General features: G+C 38.8%; 1 protein-coding gene across 2 annotated transcripts in view; it reads right to left on the bottom strand.

Annotated features, from left to right (window-relative positions):
• Positions 1 to 2,582: 2,582 nt before the first annotated feature.
• Positions 2,583 to 21,089, bottom strand: part of LOC145996930 (ribitol-5-phosphate transferase FKTN-like) — a 56,757-nt gene continuing 38,250 nt past the window's right edge. For both annotated transcript variants that reach the window (XM_083133508.1, XM_083133507.1), the window contains 5 exons: positions 19,006 to 19,143; positions 17,501 to 17,619; positions 7,504 to 7,766; positions 6,490 to 6,745; positions 2,583 to 3,088 (listed from right to left, as the gene is read on the bottom strand). In XM_083133508.1, coding sequence (XP_082989634.1) covers positions 2,845 to 3,088; positions 6,490 to 6,745; positions 7,504 to 7,766; positions 17,501 to 17,619; positions 19,006 to 19,143 — 1,020 coding nt within the window. In that variant the 3' untranslated portion in view covers positions 2,583 to 2,844. The remainder of the gene's footprint in view (positions 3,089 to 6,489; positions 6,746 to 7,503; positions 7,767 to 17,500; positions 17,620 to 19,005; positions 19,144 to 21,089) is intronic.

Below are 21,089 nucleotides of genomic sequence, written 5' to 3' on the forward strand. Positions count from 1 at the left end.
GGTTTCAAAGTTAAAGAAAGAAATGTAGATTATGAAGAAGTTATACATGACTTTGAAGAAGCAGTGCTCCATATAGAAGAAGAACCAGAAAGAGACAAGATTAGAAGAAGAACAGCAGCCATACTGAAGAAAGAAATAGAAAAAAAGGAAAAATAGATAATTTGAGTCAAAAAGAAAGGGATGGGACGAAGAAAATCAAGACAAGATGTGATGTGGTGATAGAGCAGGCAGATAAAGGAGGAGCAATTATGGTGATGGAAAGAGAATGGTACGAAAGGAAGTATGAAGACCTAAAAGAGAACAGATATGAGGAGATTTGCGGAACAGAAGAAGTACACACTATAAGAGAAAGAGTCATACTTGACTGTAGGAGGAGAGGATTCAAGAAGTGCATAAAGGAGACAGGAGGACTATCAAGTTTGAAAGGCTTTCCAAAGATACACATGAAGGAGATAAAGTTGAGACCAGTAATGGACTGCAGAAACAATACTTTGGAACCCTTGGAAAATAAATTAAAGAAAGTTATTGAAGTGTTAGTAACACAGCAAGAAAGCATAGCAGTTAAGAACAGTGAACAAGTAGTGGACCCCATAAAAGGACTTAAGTTATATGAGATGAAGACGACAATGTTTAGCTTAGACGTGAAAAGTATGTTCCCGAGCATCAAGAGGGGACACGTTTTGGACATTGTTAAAATGAGAATGGGACAATAAATTATAGGGGAATTGGATAGTGAAAGGGTAGTGAAGGCGCTGGAAACCATTTGGAATAACGGTTACAGTATAATGGGGGATAAAATAATGTTAATGAGTGAAGGACTGAATATAGGTTCTAGCCTAAGCCCAGCATTGGCTGAATTGGTTATGAATGAATGGGAAAAGAAAGTGATAGAAAAAGGAGGTGACAAAGTAATTCTGTTTTGCAGATATGTGGATGATTGTTTTGGCATATGGAAGGGAACGAGGAGGCAGCTCGACATTTTTGCCAAAGAGATACAAGATGAAGAAAGAGGGATATTATTGGAACTCGAAATAGAAGAAGAAGACAAGTTAAGCTATCTAGATATATTGATGAAAAGGAAGAGAGGACAAGAAATTGAATCCGCTTGGCATCAGAAGAAGTGTGCAGCAAGGGTATTCTGCCACAAAAGAAGTGATGTAAGTGAGGTGACAAAAATAAATTTTATAAAGAATATGGAGGACAGAATGAAGAAAATATGCACGAAAGAATGTGAAAAAGAATTCAAGATAAATAGCCTATGGAAACAGCTGGAAAAAAATGGCTATGAGATGGAGGATAGACTGGATATAAACAGAAGAAGGAAGAAACGTGGCAGGGGAGATTTGGAAGAGAAAGAAAAAGAGGAAGAGAAAGAAAAAGAGAGGAGGTTTGGAATAAGGAGTATGGGGAAGACCACAGAAAAGATATGCAAAGTGCTTAGGAAAGCGGGAGAAAGGGAGGGAGAAGCATCTTAAGAATAGCGAAGAATGCAAACAAACAAAAAAAGAAAACAGAGAAGAGGAAGAGGAAGGGATTATCTAAGATGTGAAATGTAAAGAATGTCAGAGTGTGTACATAGAAGAAACCAAAAAGGGGCTGAAAGACAGGTTGAAACAACATAGGTATGATGTACGACTTGAGAGAGAGAGAAAAGTGATATTTAAACACACGAGAGAAACAGGACATGACATAGATAGTGGGATGAGGCTAAGCAGATAGGAAGGGAGAAGAGAATACTAGTGATAAAATGGAGGGAGGCGAAGGAAATAGAAAAGAAAGGTGAAGAAGACACAATGAACTGGAATGGAAGAAGGTGTTAGAAAGAGTGGAAATGACAAGAGAGAAAGAGGAGAGAAGAAGGAAGAAGAATGAAGGAAAAAGAGCGTGAGATAAAGAGTCCAACCACATTCTAGATGGAAGTAAATTTGGTTAGCCTTTTTAGGTGAAACGTCTTGTTTTTGTACCTTGTTACATTTGTACTTGGTGTAGAGTCCGAAGAAGACCTTGCTAGAAGGTTGAAACGTTACGTTTAGTTTATGTTTTATAATAAAATAAATTACTGCCTTGGTCAGCATATTGAGTTTTTCTTGTATCGCAGTTTAACATTGAAAAAAAATGAAGAAAGGTTTAATCTAAATTTGATGAGCACGCTATATAAAATTGCAAATAACAAAATAGACTCTATGGGGATTAGTATCTGCATTACAATGTCGTGTACCTCAAATGAGAACCAGACCGAACCCGGGTTGTTTCATTTACTAAAATCTAAAACCAACTATGTAAAGATATCTCCGATGTGGAAAAAGGGTAAAAATTATAATGAAGTGGTAGCAAATGATCCGAGTGTTGATATAACAATATGTCACTTCAATCATTCAAAAGAGCCCTATTGGCTCAGTGGAGAAAGAAGTGAGGGATTCGTCTATATAGTAATTAGTGAAACAATTTATATTATGCACAATATATGTAATGCACAAACATACGTACGCGGTAATGCACAAACATACGTACGCGGTAATGCACAAATATAGGTAATGCACAAAATGTATGTATGCCTCAATGAAACAATGTTCTGTGGCATCATTTGTTTAATAAATAAATAAACCCTGGTTTGTATACATTTTAATAGGTATCAGTACACGCTGTGCAGTTGAAAATGGTAAGGTGCTGCGCACATTTGGTGGTAGTTTCTGAAATGAGAGTAGTAAGTAACACCACAGAGAAGAAAATATAATTTTACTGCCCCACTCAATCTGAAGGAAAAGTCACATACAAGAGTTTCAAAATCGAGTTACATTTCTTGTCCCGCCCTGGAATAAACATTGCCCAAATATTCTTCCAGTACTATTGTCCCTGCTTTCTCAGCACATCCAAGTATGATTTGTAAGTCTCGTGAGGATTCTGGTCGTCTGGCCATTTTCCTTCCTTCACTTTGTTTTGCGAGCCTGTCAGATAGTTCCAGTCCTTCTTCGGGGTGAACCAGTCCTTGCCGTATTCAACCTCGATGACTTCTTGAACGTTGCACGGGACTCGAACCTTCATCCCCAGAAACTCAGTCCAGCACAGGGAGATATTTGGGTAGACGTATCTGGAAAATAATGAATGAATGAAAGGATTAAAAATATTTGGGTGCGTCTGCACATATGACGATTTTGCACCCTTGGAATTATACGAGTTTAAAATCCTTATTTAAAATCCTTGCCTCAAAGTTTAAAAAGGGATGTAAGAAGCCCCTTGAAAAAGGGCAAGGTTATAAAGGGACATATGCAGAACAAACACAACACATTAAAAAAAAGTAAAGCGACGCTAAAAACGTCTTTATAGACAATGGAAAAGTTGCATCCTTCTGAGAAAGATAACATTACTTCAAGCATTTGTATCATCTCCTCACATGGATGATACATCGTTGAGAAGCTTAAAAGTGTGTGAGGGAATGAAAATCGGCACATTCGAGAAGAAAGTGCCGAACATTTGATGCGACATTTCAGACACGGCACAGCAGAGCGTCCAGCCCTTGCAGCAAAATGACGATGAGTGTCCAATACGAAGCCGAGTTAAAATGACTTCGACGGGAGGGACGGTACGAAGTATGCCATGCATCACATGTGTTTGATAGTTCGAAACATTTTTTCCCAGTTACTTTATGTAGACTAAACAGACTATAAAAATTCAGAAGGGTTTGAAACGCTCTAAATATAGGAAAAAAAATATTTTTGGTCGTCATATTGAAGCGCTTCGATCTGTTTTACTCAAATGCTATGTCGAGTCATCTGCCGAAGGTATCTAGTCACTACATGAATTCCAGATTAAAACTTCTAATGTTTCTAATATGAAAATTATTATATGAAAATTTTGTTAGGTGACAGTAATGCACAGATTTGTAAAGAAGGGTTTTTTAAACTCACTATTGGTAAAGAAAGTCCGCAACCTCAAAGAATTCAATTGTGAAAAGTACCACTTTTAATAAGAAAATATATCCATAAATATACCTGCCCCCCCACTCCCAGATGGTAGAACTCATAATCAGATAGATCATATTCTCATTGATAAAAGTTGGCATACTAGTATAATTGACGTTCGTTCACATAGAAGTGCTGACTGTCCTAGTGACCATCACAGGCCCGTAGCTAGAATTGACCTCCAGGGGGAGGGGGGGCTCACGGGTTATCAAGGTGGGCTTTGTAAACAAAGTCCATTTTTTAAAAAAAAAACAACAGTATTAAATTAAGGTAAATTATGTGTGTGTATGGAGGGAGGGGTCATTAAGGTATATAAAATTTATAAATATCATAAAAATACTACTTTTTTCTACATCTTTTAAAACATCTCTTGAAGTGTTAATTGACTAATACTTAAATCATCCCTTACACACTCCATACTACTTTAGATGATACAGATATTTATATCACACAAAAAAATGCACAATATTCAATCACAGTGCCTACAGTATATTCCACTCCCGACCGAAGCAATTAAACTCCCCATCCTTCCCAAAACTTGAGATCTGTTGACCTTTCACGCAGATGCGGAGGGAATTTGCATGATGACATCAAAGTCACAGATTTCTGTCTAAACGGGAGGTCGCAACAGTGACAGTGAAGGTAGAGATAAATAAGCTCCCCCATGAAAGAACTTTCTGAAGTCTAGAGAATATTATAAATACTTGCAGCTACTTCTGCTCATAAACAAAATGAGAGAATGTAATAGATACTTGTTTATATTCTGTGGAATATCTTTAAAGTTGTGAATTGTCTACATTTCCACTCTTCACTGCAAACAAATTATGCAAATATTTTACCTAATATCAAAGGGGGCTGATGGCAGTGCCAGGGGGGGCTGACGACAGTTCCAGGGGGGGCTGAGCCCCCCTGGCCCCTGCCTGGCTACGGGCCTGGACTATCATTTAATAATTGATAAATTAAGAGAAAGACTCTGAGTTGTAAATCATAAGCAACAAAATCTAAAAGTTCTAAAATTTAATACAGGAACATTGGTTGATGAAACAATTAAGAAAGATTACCAAATTAAACTGTCAAATAGATTTGATATTTTGCAGGATTTAAATTATGATGTACGTACATATAAATGAAACAAACGTAAATGAAAATTGGGAGCACATACGTAATTGAATAGAATCAGCAGCTAAAGTATAGGATACCATAAATCAAGAAAGAGTAAGCCGTGATTTGATAATAAATGTTATAATCTAATAGAAATGAAAAATCAGGCTGACTTAAGTGGTAAAATAACTTTGATGATACAAATTTAAACAATTATAATAGAATATAGCGAGAAGTTAACCTCGCGTTTAGAAGTAAAAAAACAACAACAAAAAACAGATTACTTGAAAAGCGACATTAACGAAATTGAAACAAACAGCCAAAATTAAAATATCAGAGATTTATAAAAGTTTGTGTAAATGAATTTAGAAAGGGGTGGCAACCTAAAGTAAACTTGGTAATAGAAAAAAAAACGATGATTTTTTGTCTGATCCAAGCGATATTTTAAATAAATGGAAGAACTACTTTACACGTAACATTTAGATGTTCATATAGGAGATAAATCAGAAGTAATTGAAGTACACAAAGCAAAACCTTTAGTACCTGAACCTAACTTGACTGAAATTAAAGATGCTATTAAAAAGCTAAAGAAGAACGAGAACCTTGCATTGATTTAATAACAGTTGAGTTAATTAAATATGCTGGGAATTCATTAATATATCAAATTCATAACTTAATTAGTTTAATATGGAATAAGGAAGAAATTCCTCAACAGTGCAAAGAATCCATCATTGTTCCAGTGTTTAAAACAGATGAAGATGAACTGCAATGAACTGGTCCTAACTGAAGGGAAACGGACTGATATCAGGTTTAGCATTGTTTTCAAGGCTCAGACAAAATAGAATTTGGCATCAACTTCCTAGCACTACTAATAAATCTCTGCCTACAATCTCTATCGGGTAAAGCTATGTTTAAAAGTTGCTGCGTACCGCCCAAGCTTGAGTAAAGCTTTAAAAGAAGAAAAGTTAATAATCATTCATTCCAAGAAATTATAGCTCAAAACAAATCTTAAACTAACACTATAGAACATGCAGGGGCTTGATGCCTTCTTAAGAAGTTCAATAAGTGATGAGGACCTCCCCAGTGGCGCAGTGGTAGCGTCGTCGCCTTGTAATCAACGAGTCCCGGGTTCGATACCCGGTGGAGGTACACAATGGTTCGGATCCCACTTTAAACTGTAGGTCCAGTCCCGATTAGCCTTAGTGTGTATAAAGTGGAGTTAAAACACAAAATCAATCAATCAATAAGTGATGACTTACGGACTAAAGGCAGGCGGCGAGTGTCATCATAAATGTTAACATGAATTCAAAAGTAGATTATCTTGAAATGTATGCATTTCTACATGTTTGCATGATTAGCATGCATACCTCAAGCAGTAAGTTTAATTCGCATACTAGTCGTACAAATCAGACAAGTACTCGTGGCTCACCTGTATTTTTGTCCTGAGGCGGAACTATGCCCCATCCAGACGCTATCTTCTTCTTCATAAAAGGCGAAAAGATCTAATTTCACGCCATCTCTCTTGAGTGACAACACGAAGCTGTCGTTGACCCTTCCATCAATAAACTTTACGGTGAAGTTACTCCTTTCAAATTCCAAAAGGATGCCTGGCTTGTAATCCTTTGCGTAGAACCCAATGTCGACGTCAGTTGTGTAGGATATGATGTCACACTCTCGAAGGTAACCTTCAACAATGAATACATTTTGACATTACCACAGAGCATGGGCGGTTCTAGATTTTTTCTGGCACAGCATGTGCTGTTATGATGTAAGCGCGCGCGCGCACGCACACACACATACATACATACACACATATATATATATATATATATATATATATATATATATATATATATATATATATATCAATATAATAGCTCTAGAAGTTAAGGGTCAATTTTTTTTCATAAATTTTATGTTGAGTGATTTCTTACATAAAAATATATTTTTTGGAATTTTCAAAACCATGGAACCATTTATTCTTTCGAGTACATGATAGAATATGATAGAAGCTTGCACGCCCGTACCAAATTAATTTTTATATATTCACACACCTCATTGCAAGAGTAGTTGTATTTACATTACTTTAATATATGCATGTAGTCACTGATGATGATATTATTATTATTATTATTATTATTCATGATTTACCCCTACCCACAAAGTTATAAAAGTTTACTTCGTGCATTATTTTGTGAGTGTGTGCATGGGTAATTACTTATGAGTATGTGTAGTTAACAATATTTTGATATGGTTGAATACAATTGTGGTACAAATCGAACATCCCTCTGCACGATCTTCAAGTCTTAAGTTTTGATTTTCGCTTCGGATAGCTTAATGTATGTGTAATGAGTCAGGTTTTTGGTCTTCTCACAGAAACGATCTTCAAACAGCAAATACACAAAAAAAGTAGATAATTCCAAACGATTTTTTTTTAACTCACCTAACAATGTGCCAGATTGCAGCCAAAACGGGACCTTCAGTGTATCAAGTATATCTTTAGCTGTAGCAAGCAAATTCCTGGATTTTCTGACGAATTCTTGAACATTTTGAGAATCATTCTTTCCATACTGCTGGACAAAACGTTTTGCAGTTTCTACGTTGCACTCAATGAACTTATGTTGTGCTGATCGTTCGAGGAATTTCTTGATGTTTTTTGGTATCAGAACAACCTGGAAATTTATCTCTACTCTTTCCGTATTGAACCTGAAATATTAATGCATATTGTAGACGGTATAAATGTATGTCTAAACTACAACGTTGTACTTGGTATAAGGGAAACTCGTCCAAATGGGGACGTCGGATAAAACGGGGTCGCTCGGTTGTACAGTGATGTGTGCTGTTCCAGCGGCAAGTCCAGGTACTACTGCTCCCGTCCACCATTACCGAAGTTTGAGGTGGTCTCTGACAGGAAGAGCACGTTTCGTAGGTCGTGAAAAGGTTTTAGAAGTTTCACGCCAGAATTTTACGATATTTACATGGTGTGTGATTGCATTGTATGCTTTTTGTGATACAGAACAGAATTTGATAAGTAAGCCACTGTATTCTGCTGGTGTTACGCATTACTGTACTGTTGACTTTGTTCAGCTTGAGTAACCGTGAGCATTGAGACGCCATGTTTGGCAGTGATCGGCAGTGTCGGATAAAACGGGGACATAGAAGGTTGTCCAAAATGGGGACGTCCCCATTTTGGACGACATATAGTTGGAGGGTTCAGGCATTATGTCTCCATACTCTAATGCCATCACGTTTAGTTTATTGTCAGGCCTACACTATTTTTATCAACACATTGAGTAAAAAACATTGTTTTAGTTGGCATAGGTGTTCTGTGCTGTACTATGTTTAGGTGTACTAGGCTATATATTTGTAATATACTAATAATACAAACCGATGGGCAAAGCTCCATCGTAAGCTATTTTGAAGGCTTACCCGCCATTCAAGAAGTTGTGTATCGTTTAATGTATGAAATGTGCGTTGTGAATATGCTGATTACAAGTTTTCATACTGGTAACTAAATATGAACTATTATTATTAGATGTTGTGTTACAAGACTACACTAAACATAAAAAGAAATGAAACACTAAACATAAAAAGAAATACGCATGCCAAATACTCATCCTAATATAAACAGTTCAGTCCCCGCTCTGTCTTCTAAGATAGCTACAAATCAATACATGATTGTAATGTAATTTTATATGCTCTACAACTTTTGTTGCAACATTTGTTCTAAAAAGCAAATCGTTCAAAAGTAATTTACCGAAGGGCAAAGTTCCGTCGTAAGCTATCTTACAAAGAATTATGTAGGCCTGTAAACACTGGGTTATATTTGTTATATTTGTTTATTCTAGATTCCAAGATGGGGAGTATAAAAGAAAGACGGACAGACAGAGCTGGTCTTCAGAAAGCATGGCAGGAGCGATCCAGGCAGTTCTACAAGGAGAAATGGGGTACAGAAGAGCATCTGCAGCCTTCAACGTTCCGCAAACGGCACTTGAAAGAAAAGTAAAGGAATCCAGAGACAAGTGGCTATCTTCTGAACAAGCTGCCGAAAAATGTCTAGGTAGGTACAAACGTGTGTTTTCTAAAGAACAGGAAGATGAATTAGTCCAATACATCCTAACTCTAGAGGAACGACTATTTGGGATGACATTAACGGATCTACGTAGATTTGCTTTCGAGTTAGCTGAAGCAAACAGTCTTTCGCATTCATTTAATGTGGAGAAGGAAATTGCACGAAACGATTGACTGTACGGTATCATGAGAATGGTTGGATAAATAAGGACAGCTTCTTAGTTTGGATTGAGAGATTTATTGCATTTGCAAATTCTACTCCTTGCAAAGCCTGTATTGCTAATTCTTCTTGGCCACAATTCACATGCCAAGAGCTCAGCACTCATAAATCGTGAACGGGAGATGAATGTAATATTGCTATGCTTTCCCCCACACACCTCCCATAGGTTACATAACTTACATCCAGAGATTCATGTCTCCACTAAAAAGGAAGGCTATCTAAGTGTCCCCCTCCGATTTCCATGAAACCTGGAAGCTGTATAGAGGGGCCCAAAGGAAGAAATACATGTTTCTTTGTTTCGGCTAAGAAACTGTTTTAGGGGGCAAAACCTCCCCTCAAATGTCAAGATGAGATCAAATTGAAGTGGGGATCTGACCCCTGTGTCCCCCACAGGTTTCCATGAAACTTGGCAGATGTATAGAGGTGCCCAAAGGAAGAAATACGTGTTTTTTTTTTGTTTCGGTAAAAACTGTTTTAGGGGGCAACCCCCCCCCCCCCTAAGATGCGGACAAATTGAAGTGGAGATCTGACCCCGAAACCACGTAAATCTGGCATAGGAAGAACACGCTTATATAATTGGAACACACACAGCACAGAACTGTAGGATTGTCGGTACCAGACGCAGTATAATTGTAGAGAGATGCCGAATTCATAGACACCGTTGTTCCCGGATAGGGATGTGGATAACAATAGACGGACGAGAGCAGGGTAACGGAGCATCAACGGAGCATCAAAATAGCCGCACACCGGAACCATAACCCTATCAAGCATGACCTAGATATCATATAGGTGATATCCATAGCCAAGGACACAAGAGGATAGTTCCACAGATGAATACACAGCATGTACTCGTATAAAACATTTATTGCCATCAGAAAGTAACACGAAACAACGTTATGGTAGCCTATTTGCCAACACAAAGTAAGAACAAGCACCCATGCATCATATTGAAAACTGCCCCCATTGTTGCTTCCACGGTGTCAATGTACATACTCGTCACAGTAATGGTACTCCTAAAAAAATGATTTAAACATAATGTTCGGTTACACCATGCACATCTGATTATTGCACTGCACCACAAACATCACAAATCGGATTACTGTCACCCCCAAAACAGAATGCCACCGGATTCTCAAATGGAGGTGGCTTTTCGGGAAGATACCCACTCTTATACCGTGCGTATTGGAAGACGTGTCGAAACCTGGTGACCTTCCGGGACACGATGTGATGTGTTTTCTTGAATTTCCAAAGCCAAAACCGTGACGCCGTAAACCGAGGAATGTCCAATTCAGCTTTAGCTTGCAGAGCCCATCTCCGAATATCAATATCATGAATTGGAACCTGTGCTTGCACGGCATCGTTAAAGTTTTCTAAAACATATTTGGAAACCTGACACAGCTTTTCTTTCCGTGTTCCTCCTGCACGTACCAGCTCTTCCCATCTTCGTAGTTGCCGTGTTGAGGTAATCTTCTTATACTGATTTTGCACGGTGGTCAGAGACAAACGTCGCTTCTGTCCACTCCTCCAAAAGTCAACTGCTCTTCGTTTATATCCAATGGATACAGTATGTGGTGAACAATGGTCGGTATAGTCTTCTTCCGTGCCATCATCTGTATCTTCCAAAGCGTGTGCATACGTATCGTCTTGCTGGTCAAAGTCCAAGGAAGTAGCAAATTCAACGATGTACGCAAGATCTGCGGTACATCTTTCAATGACGTCCTTCACAATGTCTGCGACATATGCCTCCAGTGTTGTTAAAGGAGATGGGCTACTGGCATTAAATGCCTGTATTAAAAGTGTGACCACATTCATTACATTCAACATGGTACCTCCATACAGAACGATTGTCCTTATTTTCTTCTGTGAGCCTTTATATACGGGGTCACACACACGGAATTTGGATTCATGATGTCTTATCGTACATACCATCCCACTACAGCACACCTGATAATTGTGTTTAACTGTGGCCTCCTGGCACCATTTCACGTTTCCTTAGTCTTATCTCCTCTGCTTGTGAGGTATCTCATGACAGACTGCCCATAGGTGATACGTCGTGCTGGGTGCGTTGCACATGATTTGTGTCAAGCATGTATCGTGTGTTATGTAACGCATTTTGTCACATTGTATGCTCTCGCGTGGCATATTTGCCTTTCTTCGTCTCGTCGGTGATAGCTGTGTTTCCCAGTGACATGCACTTCATATCTCAAATGCTCCACTTGTGTATCTGCCAGTTTTTTAGCCGAAACAAAAAAAAACACGTATTTCTTCCTTTGGACCCCTCTATACACCTGCAACGTTTCATGAAAATCGGAGGGGGACACAGGGGTCAGATCCACACTTCAATTTGTTCTCATCTTGACATTTGAGGGGAGGTTTTGCCCCCTAAAACAGTTTTTTAGCCGAAACAGAAAAACACGTATTTCTTTCTTTGGGCCCCTCTATACACCTGCCACGTTTCATGGAAATCGGAGGGGGACTCAGGGGTCAGATCCACACTTCAATTTGTCCTCATCTTGACATTAGAGGGGAGGTTTTGCCCCCTAAAACAGTTTTTTAGCCGAAACAAAAAACTTATTTCTTCCTTTGGGCCCCTCTATACACCTGCCAAGTTTCATGGAAATCAGAGGGGGACACTTAGATAACCTCCCTTGTAAGTACGAGCACGATTGATAAATACTAATGGCAGCAAACAAGTCCAGCAGATAGGAAAGAAACAAATTACTTCCACTAATAAAGGCTGTCGGGGCCGAGAAATAAAGAGAATAAAACTTCAGAAAGAGGCAGAATCAACCTCATCGTCCGATGACGATGATTCTGACGTTGCTTGCATATTCTGCAATGACCTTGTAATGATGCGATCATTACTGGATCCTTTTTATGTTAAAAATTGTGTATGTCTATGTCCTGTACGTTTGAGTTCTTGGCCGTTGGGGAGCTGTAAGTTTCCAGTAACGGTTTAGGTCATTAGCGGGGCCTATAAAAGGAAGGGAAGGGAGCAGTCGGCCTCAGATGTTTCAGTGCAATTCGGCGAGGTAAAGAGGTGTCGTTTCTCTATGGGGCGAAACGAAGAATCTTTCTTGATAATATGAATAGGCGGATACTTTAACTTTCTTTCTTTCTTTTAATACACACACTTGCTCTTTTCATATTATTCCAATAGTTTATTTCATGTGGGAAACCGGGTACACAAGACACATACCTTCAGCCACCTTTTTTGGTACTGAGGGTTATATTTTTACTCGTGGAGCCAGTGGCTACGCGAGTCTACACACTCTCTTCGGGAAGGGGGGACAGGGTACACAGAAATGCAGATTTTGCGAATAACGGCCAAGAATTAACTTCTGTAAATATATTATGAATAAACCTATCTATATCTAAAAGGAAATGGGCGTTAAGCTATAATTTGAAGAAGTACGTGTCTATTGCCTAAACTAGCATCCACAGAACTTCAGGTACTGCAAGTTTTGAACCTCGGGACAAGGATTCAAAAATGTATGGTTGTGTATATTGTGCATGTTGCTGAGAATCAGCTTAAAAGCACAAAATATACCGCTACAACCTATACCTCAGTTCCAAACATAGCGAAGGATGGATTCGATGCTCTGGATGAAAGGAGTGGGCATATGAAGCATATTCGAATGCAGAGGAAGGGAATGAAACTTTTATTTGTGATTTTTGTGGGGCTTAAACTATAAAACACAATATAAGCAAAAGACATTTTAAGTTGTATTCTTATTCTTCATGTGTGATTTTTGTAATACATGTTGCACTAGTATGTAATTTTGCGTCATTAAAAATAAATTTTGGCACCAAAAATTAATTTCCTTTATGAGGACCCCATTTTACCCGACTAGTCGTCTAAAACACGTGCATGCTTTTGTCAAAATGAACGTATGTCGCATCAAAGAAGGCGTATTTTTAGGAAGCCTAAATATCAATAAAGGATTTTAATTGCATTTAGCCACTTTAACATTAGCGTCACTGGGTATATATCATCAGATAGATAAGCGTTCCCATTTTGGACGAGTCTCCCCTACTTTACCATTGTATTAACTTCTGCAAACGTTTGCCCATACAATCAGCTTTCAGAGCCTCCCATATGACGTAATATAACATCAAGGTGTCCTGGGTTCGATGCCCGATATACTTTAAAACTATAGGTCCACTTCCGATTAGTCTATCTGTGCATACATCGGATTTTAAGTATACCTCAAGCATCTAGCTTCCTCCAGTAGGAAACACTGGATTTCAAGAAACCGTCGGTGCTCGCTGCGTACAGTAATAACACATCATTTCGACCAGTTTTTGATTCATTTATCACTTCACCAGTTTTTAAAATTTTATCAATTTAACCACTTGTTTCTGTATCCTTTAAGTGTTCAAAACCCCGACACTGGAGATTTTCTTTACGTTTGCGTTTGGATCTCTCAGTAAGTCGCGTGCTGTAATTTCAGCGTTTTCAGACAGGATTTGGGACGTTGAGGGACGAGGTCCTCCAACCTCCTCTCGCCTCTCTCACAACCTCACCTTCTCTCTCAGTTTTCTTTTCTTCGTTGTTTGCATATCGAGCTTAGTTTTTTTTTGTTTTGTTTTCTGAGAGCGGCTTCGTCCCAATTATGGATTATGGAAATCAGAAAGAGGTTATTCATTATGCAGGTAAAGAGATTTACAACTTGGTAAATAGGTGAGGACAGGGAAAGGAGAGTGGGTTCTATACCTTGATACCTATGTTATAAACCAAGGTGTATGTACTAATTAGTTATGACTCAGAAAGAGAATATATGAATGAAAAAAAAATAAGCAGTAAGTTAAGATGTTCAAAATGTAATAAGTATTTACTAAATTAGTCCTTAGACTAAGTGTTAGGTCTTCTAAATGTATTTAACTGTGTAATCTAATATATATTAGATACACTTTAATAGAGAAAATATTATAATATAATAATATGATAGATTATGTAAAATACAAGATATAAATATATACAAGAAAATAACAGTGGACAGATAAATAGATGATATATGCATTACAAGTCCTTGGACCTAAAGCTTCCCGAAAACAAGGGAATTATCCAAGGAAGGACTTTCCCGAAGTATGGGAAGTTCCAGTCTTGTAGTCTTCCTGGCTTTTGGTGGCTTCTTGGCTTCTGGTAACTTCCTTTTAACCTGGGTGGCACACAGGGAGCCCTAAGGCACCATTGGCATTGGAGCTCTGGATGGATCATTCGGCTGTGGATTCAATCTGGCTTCTTGGTGTAACCTTAACTCTTGAGGGTTCCATAATTTCTTCTTCATTTTCAATCTACTCCCTACTCTTCAAGGCAGTGGAAGATGTTTGGAAGTCGGACTTCTTGAATAGATGATATGATAAAATTCCTTATCCTTTCACCTTCGGCTTCCCTGAGGGAATTTCCAAGGGAAGAATAGTTCCCAACAAGGGAGTTCTAAGTTCTTAAGTTGTCTTTGTCCATGACATTCATTCAAACTTCTTCCGTTCTAATACAGCACTTGAATCCCTCTAAGTTTTATCCGGTTAAATCTTCAAAAGGGTCTAGAGCCAAGTTGGCAATTCCACACTCACACGAGCCTCAATCTAAGAGCACTTTGCATACAGTTCTTCCAATTCAGACTTATCACTTAAGATCACTTAGTTCCGTTATTGTCTCGGGGCCAAATAGTCCGGCATCCATCGATTTCACTTTGATCTACTTGACGTAATATAAACTTTCCGTCTGTTTATGCAAGAGGGACCTTCATAAAATCTAGTCTAACACTGTTCAGGGGATTCTGTCCTCAGTGATCTCCTTGTCATTGATCTAGTATTGATTGTTCTCACATATGTAGGAACAGACGAAACTTCATTTTGTTGCGACGAGGATCTGACACTATAATTAAGTTCTTCCATATATGAAATTTCAGCAGATAGTTTATTTAGAATATTAAACTTAATTTGGCTGTCAAAAATTGTCTCCTTATTGAACTGTCCTAGGTTACGTCTAAGTTCACTCACATATCTTGAGGCGTGTTCCTTACACTTTAGCACTTTTCAGACATTTATAACTTCTGTTCTGTAGTTCCAAATATAATGATTCAAAAAACATTTTCTTGAAAAATGAAAGCTCTTTCTTTCTGTTTCTTGCCACTTTTACTCTCGATTATTATTTACCATATTATACTACAATCAATACGATGGATATTTTCTCATAATTTCTTATTTTTGGGACACCAAGTTATCTCGAAGGGACACAAATACCTTTACCATATTTCCTCTTTTTACTCTGTGGTATCAAGTAAATACCAAAATTGTTACATATGAGTTTCCTGGACCCCATTTTTCTGTAAGCTCCTAAATATTGAAAATGAAAAAAAAAGAAGTTTGATGCTCTTGTAACTCAAATAGGAGACAGTGAGATCTCTTGAGGTTCAACATTATACAGAAATTAGAATAGAGTCGACCATGAGGAATTGAAGACTAAAATTGGTAAACGCTGTAAGTGCCACAATAATTCAAACACCGTTTTCCACGTTAAACTGTAAAATGTGCCGTGCTTTATAATGTGGTAAACGTGAAATGTGGCTGGTAGCCCTCTAAGTAGTTCAAAGGGCGTGTAAAGAGGACACTAGTGTGAACGTACTTACGGACTGATGTGCTTAACGATGCGATTTCCAAACACTTTCGCTTTTGGCACTTACAACGTTTACCACTTTTAGTCCTCAATTCTTTATCAGTTGCATCCCCACTTTTCGCCACTTTTGCCCCGCACTATGCTAAACCCAATCTACAAAGCGAAATATACTGTCTTTGCCCGCAAGGTTTTGTCACTTTGCCCCCTTCTCCCCGGTTTTGGAACCCAATCGCCGCCACTGTTTAGGGGCAATGGTACCAGTAGAAGCTATTTTCTTCCCACTATGCTCCGTGTGACAAGAGTTCCTAACTGTCAATAAACATTTGTCACTTTTGTAGGCGTCTGGAAACGACGGCGTGCACAACTTTTGAGTCTGAGAAGGATGTTAAGGTATGGCCAACTGTTCTGATGTCGTGTGGAAGGTGGTGGAAGCTCGTTTGCATTCTTATATACTGGCGGTGAGACGTTGGGCTGACTGTTCAATCTCCCTGGGTGTCCTTATGTAGTCGAGAAGATTGATACTGGTGTTGAGTTCTCGACGACACATATCACAGTTCAGAGTGGAAGTTTTGCTCGTTGGAAGCTGACGGGTAAGAAGATCGTGTCCGGATCGTGGTAGGAGTTTAGAGCGTTGATCGCTGTAGGTTCAGCTAACAGTTGTAGTCCCTTTCTGATGACAACATCCAGTACATCAGTTCTACCGCCTGGTATGGTTTATTGCGTGGGCTCATGTGGTGCTTGTACTGTGAAGCCCAAGGTGGCAGCTAGGTGATGGAGTTCACGAGCAACGTTGTTAACTCTTCTTGAATGCCACTGGGCATGCTCTGCGTTAAGGTTGACTGCCAGAAGGATTTTGAGGCCCAATCCCATCACGGTTCGAAAGTCCGCCTCTTCCATGTGCGCTGGTGAACGGATGTATCCGGCTACTGCGATGAACCGAGATCTCGGTGAGAAAACCTCAACAGCCAATGCTTCTAGGTGAAGTTGATTGCTGATGTGGACTTGCTGAGATGGTATATCTGCCTTGAAGCAGAATACCTTCCTTTGGTTCAGCGGTTCGATTCTGGCTGTAGGTGGTATAGTTTGGAAGAATGGGAAACATCGAAGGGACATGTGGTGGCTACACTGTTCGTCAAGATTGTGAGGAAGATATGGTCCGAGTGCCTTTAAGTTTGTCCGAAACTTTACGTGCCCATGGCATATGGGCAACAATGATACTCCGTGAAGAATTTCTATCTTCTGAGAAGTGCTTCGAGTATGGACGTCCGACAGGGGGGCAAGGGGGGGGGGGGGTCGTGGCTTCCCTCTGGAAGTTGAAAACATGATTATTTCAGACATAAATAATGTTTTTTGAGGAGGCATCTTTATTGTTGGGAAAATATACCGCCTTTGCCCCCCCCCCCCCCTGTAAAGAACATTATCTTGCTTTCTCCTTCCTGGAAAAAAGCCATGGCTCCGCGACTCATAAATTTTGGACCATTAATCTTCCCCATTTGAAGTCCGAATACATTACGTAGTATTGCTTACTTGTCATAAGACTCTTCGTCATTCATGATGTCCAGTTGGCTCCACTCTAACCCAACGACCGCTAGCTTTGCCCTCCAGGAGAAGTCAAGTTCCAGACTACCATGCCACCAGAAGTTGTCCTTGTAAAACGAAAGGAAAGAACACACAGTACGTGAAAGAACAAATACGTAAATTAAATTTACAAGAAAAACTGAAAAATCTTTGTATGAAGACTGCAATTAAATTAACTTACTTTTTACACAGGTCATAACTTCAAGCAGTATTAATAATTTCTTAGAACATTTCAGTATATCCCATCGATATCCAGAATTGGACTAGATATATATTGTGGACTCCCAATAGATATGTAGAATTCTATAGCCAGGACTGGATATCCAATGGACGTTTAATGGATATTATTGGATTTGATTTATTTGACTTCGCTTTTCTGCCACATTTGGCTAATCCTGAAGATGAGGATGAGTGATGATATGATCAAATTCATGAACACACTCTCACAAAAACACCGGGATTCGAACCCGTGACCCCTGGCATCGTAGCTCTCTATGCTAACCACTCCGACTCAGAGGTCGGCCTCCGCGGATATCCATGGATCTGATCTGAACATTGTGGATATCCTATAGCTCTGGGGTTCACCCGATCTTTGATAAATGGGTACCTGGGAGTTAAGCTGCTGATAAAAGCCACCGGAGTGTGGTGCTGATCACATCACCATGGTGATGGCTCAACAGTCTCATATGAGCCTCCATGGCTTACTGAAATGCACTGGGGAACACTTTACTTTTTATTAATTATTCTGGTAAAGCTTCAGCACAAGCAACTCTCGTCAGAGGAATTATTAATGTTAACATGCATTACATTCCTGCAGAATAATTGAAGGAAATACGTTATTTGTGTCGAAACAATTCTGTAGGATCAAGTTATAACTTCACATTTTAATTTCCTAGAGCTGAATTCAAAGAATAAATCGTCGCAAAGAGATTTTTGTAACAAATAGAAGGTCAACTTCATGACTAAAATTTTTCCTTTACTTTCGAGCGTTTTCCTTGAACAAGATGTGTGAAAGTTAATAACAAAATAAAGTAACTATAGATTTTAGTATATTAACGGCATGAAGTGTGAAATATAACGAAAAACAATTGTGTCTGGTATCGAGTAAAAGTGTCTCATAATAATAATTTTGCAGTAACAGTGATACTTTATAATTATTCGTTTATATTAATGGAAAACATCCCTGGTGCAACAGACCTCCAAGAACCAGAGCCTGATAAGCGACTTTTTCACTGAGTGACAACAATAGGGATTTTTTTTGCATATTTTGATGCAGGTTTTGAGCAATTTAAATACGAGTTCTCAAATTTATAGGCCTAGAACACAAACCCTGTGATCCGGTATTATTGCTAAGGGGGATGCCCCATGCACGTGATAAATATATCATATTCAAGTTGAAATCTAGATATATGTTGTACTTGTAACTGTCATAATTTGTCATGATATAAACTTACTTCTGTCTCGTGGAAGATAACGATTTGGATTATGACTGACTGCGATCTTAAAATAACAGCAGTTGGACGGGAAGATGTGGTGTCCTCCAAAGTAACGGACTGGAACCCGAGACCTTCCAGCTCCTGGAACATGCCCTCCTGGAAAGAAGACGAAACGAAACAGGCGTTAGTTCAGGATACGTGCAGTACATTTACAAACTTGAATCAAACTCTAATGCGTTTTACTTGCATTTGAGCGTTCCACTGCATGATTACTTTGTACCATTGGCGTACACAAGGGGAACTGAGGGGGCTACAGCTCCTCCTGAAATTTTGAGATAATCAAAATTTTGAAATAAAATCAGTAAAGGAATCGACAAAAACAAAAGTGGTAAATGGAATGACTCCAAAATTACCATATTCGTCTTTGAATAACTTTTAGAACGAAGACTAATAATGGTAATTACGAAGTACTTTATCCAGCACCCACAGCTATGTAATAACCAACTTTAGAATTCCAGCCCCTTCCGAAAATAAATCCTTCGTACGCCAGTGCTTGGTATGACTGTTTTTTTTTTTTTTACCGTATTTCTTCGAATCCAATACTCCATCGTATGTAAGGCGTACTTTAATTATTGCTTCAGCTGTTGAGAAAAATATTTACTTCCAATGCAGATGTACATACCAGCAGTGGCGTCTCGTGGTCTGGCTCTATGGGTGTAAACTTCAGCCTCGCGTCCAGAAGTGTCATCATCCCTCTCAAGTACTCGCAACTGTTTTTGCATACATAGTGACGCTAAATATATTGACAACCCAAGTTATGACCACCTTTCACTGATAATGATGCTATAGCAATGTTGTATTTCATGATATAATTTTTTTACAAATTTGAAATACCTCTATGATTTTTCCGTCTCTCACGAGATGAGGTGTTATTGGGCTGTAGATAATTCAGCATTCGATAAGTTTACAAAATCACTGAAAACATAGAAACATCGATCTAAAAATATCAATATTATTGTCGATTTTCAAAATATTTAGTAAAACTTCCTCCCTCGCCCCGTTGTTAATAGTGAACAAGGCGAATAGTAGGCCTAATATGTGAATACATCAAACAAGGTAGCCGATCCGACTACCACATGCAGAAAATCGATTTTAATCAGATGTTTATTTCTAATAACCGTTTAACCGAACCAACAAAATCAAATGAAATCAAGAGAATAATAAATATATTGTAAATTACCTTACTCACTCAGTCAACACTGTTTCGTACTTAGGAAGTTTTCTTTCCCTTCCGTCGTATCCATATTTTTATTGCAGTCACTGCACGCTTCATAGCTACAACCCTCCTTTCACTCTTCCTGCCTTCGTTGCCAAAAAAAAATCGCATCGTTAAATAGTACTGAAAGAGCAACGAGTTCTTCACAGTGCTGCACAGTTTTACAACTTCTTCTTTTTCTTCTTCTTCTTCATGCCCCTCATCGCTTGTATGGTAGCAGTCCTGGGGCAAAGGTCTAAAAACATTGATGGCTGGAATATTCGCGCACAATTTTGAACATCACAATATTTTGTTACACTTCACTTCACTGTCACTATAACACTGCAATGGTGAGGTATGATATCAGAAGCGAAGTTCGCACTGTCGAGCAAAACCATAGAGGATCCACATAGTAGAGGGGGAAGGTGATGAAAGTAAAGAGGGTAAGGAGAGAGGAAAAGGAACCCTTTTCCAACGGAGTCTGTGAAAGAGTGCCTGACGTTGTGTATTCCAAAGCGGGCATTGAAAAAATAAATGGGTGGGGGTTTGTTTATGTTCTCCGCAGTTACAATTGAGAGAGGGAGTTTGGTGAATTCTTGCCAGATGATTGTTTGTGGTCACGTGTCCCGTTCTAAGCCGTAGGATGAAAGTGATCACTTCACGAGGCATTTTAAGGTGATGAAACCAGGGTCGAATAAGTAGTTTATCCATGAACCATTTATAAGTAGTGGTTTTTGCACTGCGGCATTAACCCAATCTTCCCACTGGGAATGATTTTTTTTTTTTTTGATCCGAGGTAAAATATCAGTATAAAAAAATCGGATAGGAGACGGAAGGAACGTCCGTA

This window comes from Lepisma saccharinum, chromosome 13 (assembly GCF_977018435.1).
Source record: "Lepisma saccharinum chromosome 13, izLepSacc3.1, whole genome shotgun sequence".
Taxonomy (NCBI): Eukaryota; Metazoa; Arthropoda; class Insecta; order Zygentoma; family Lepismatidae; genus Lepisma; species Lepisma saccharinum.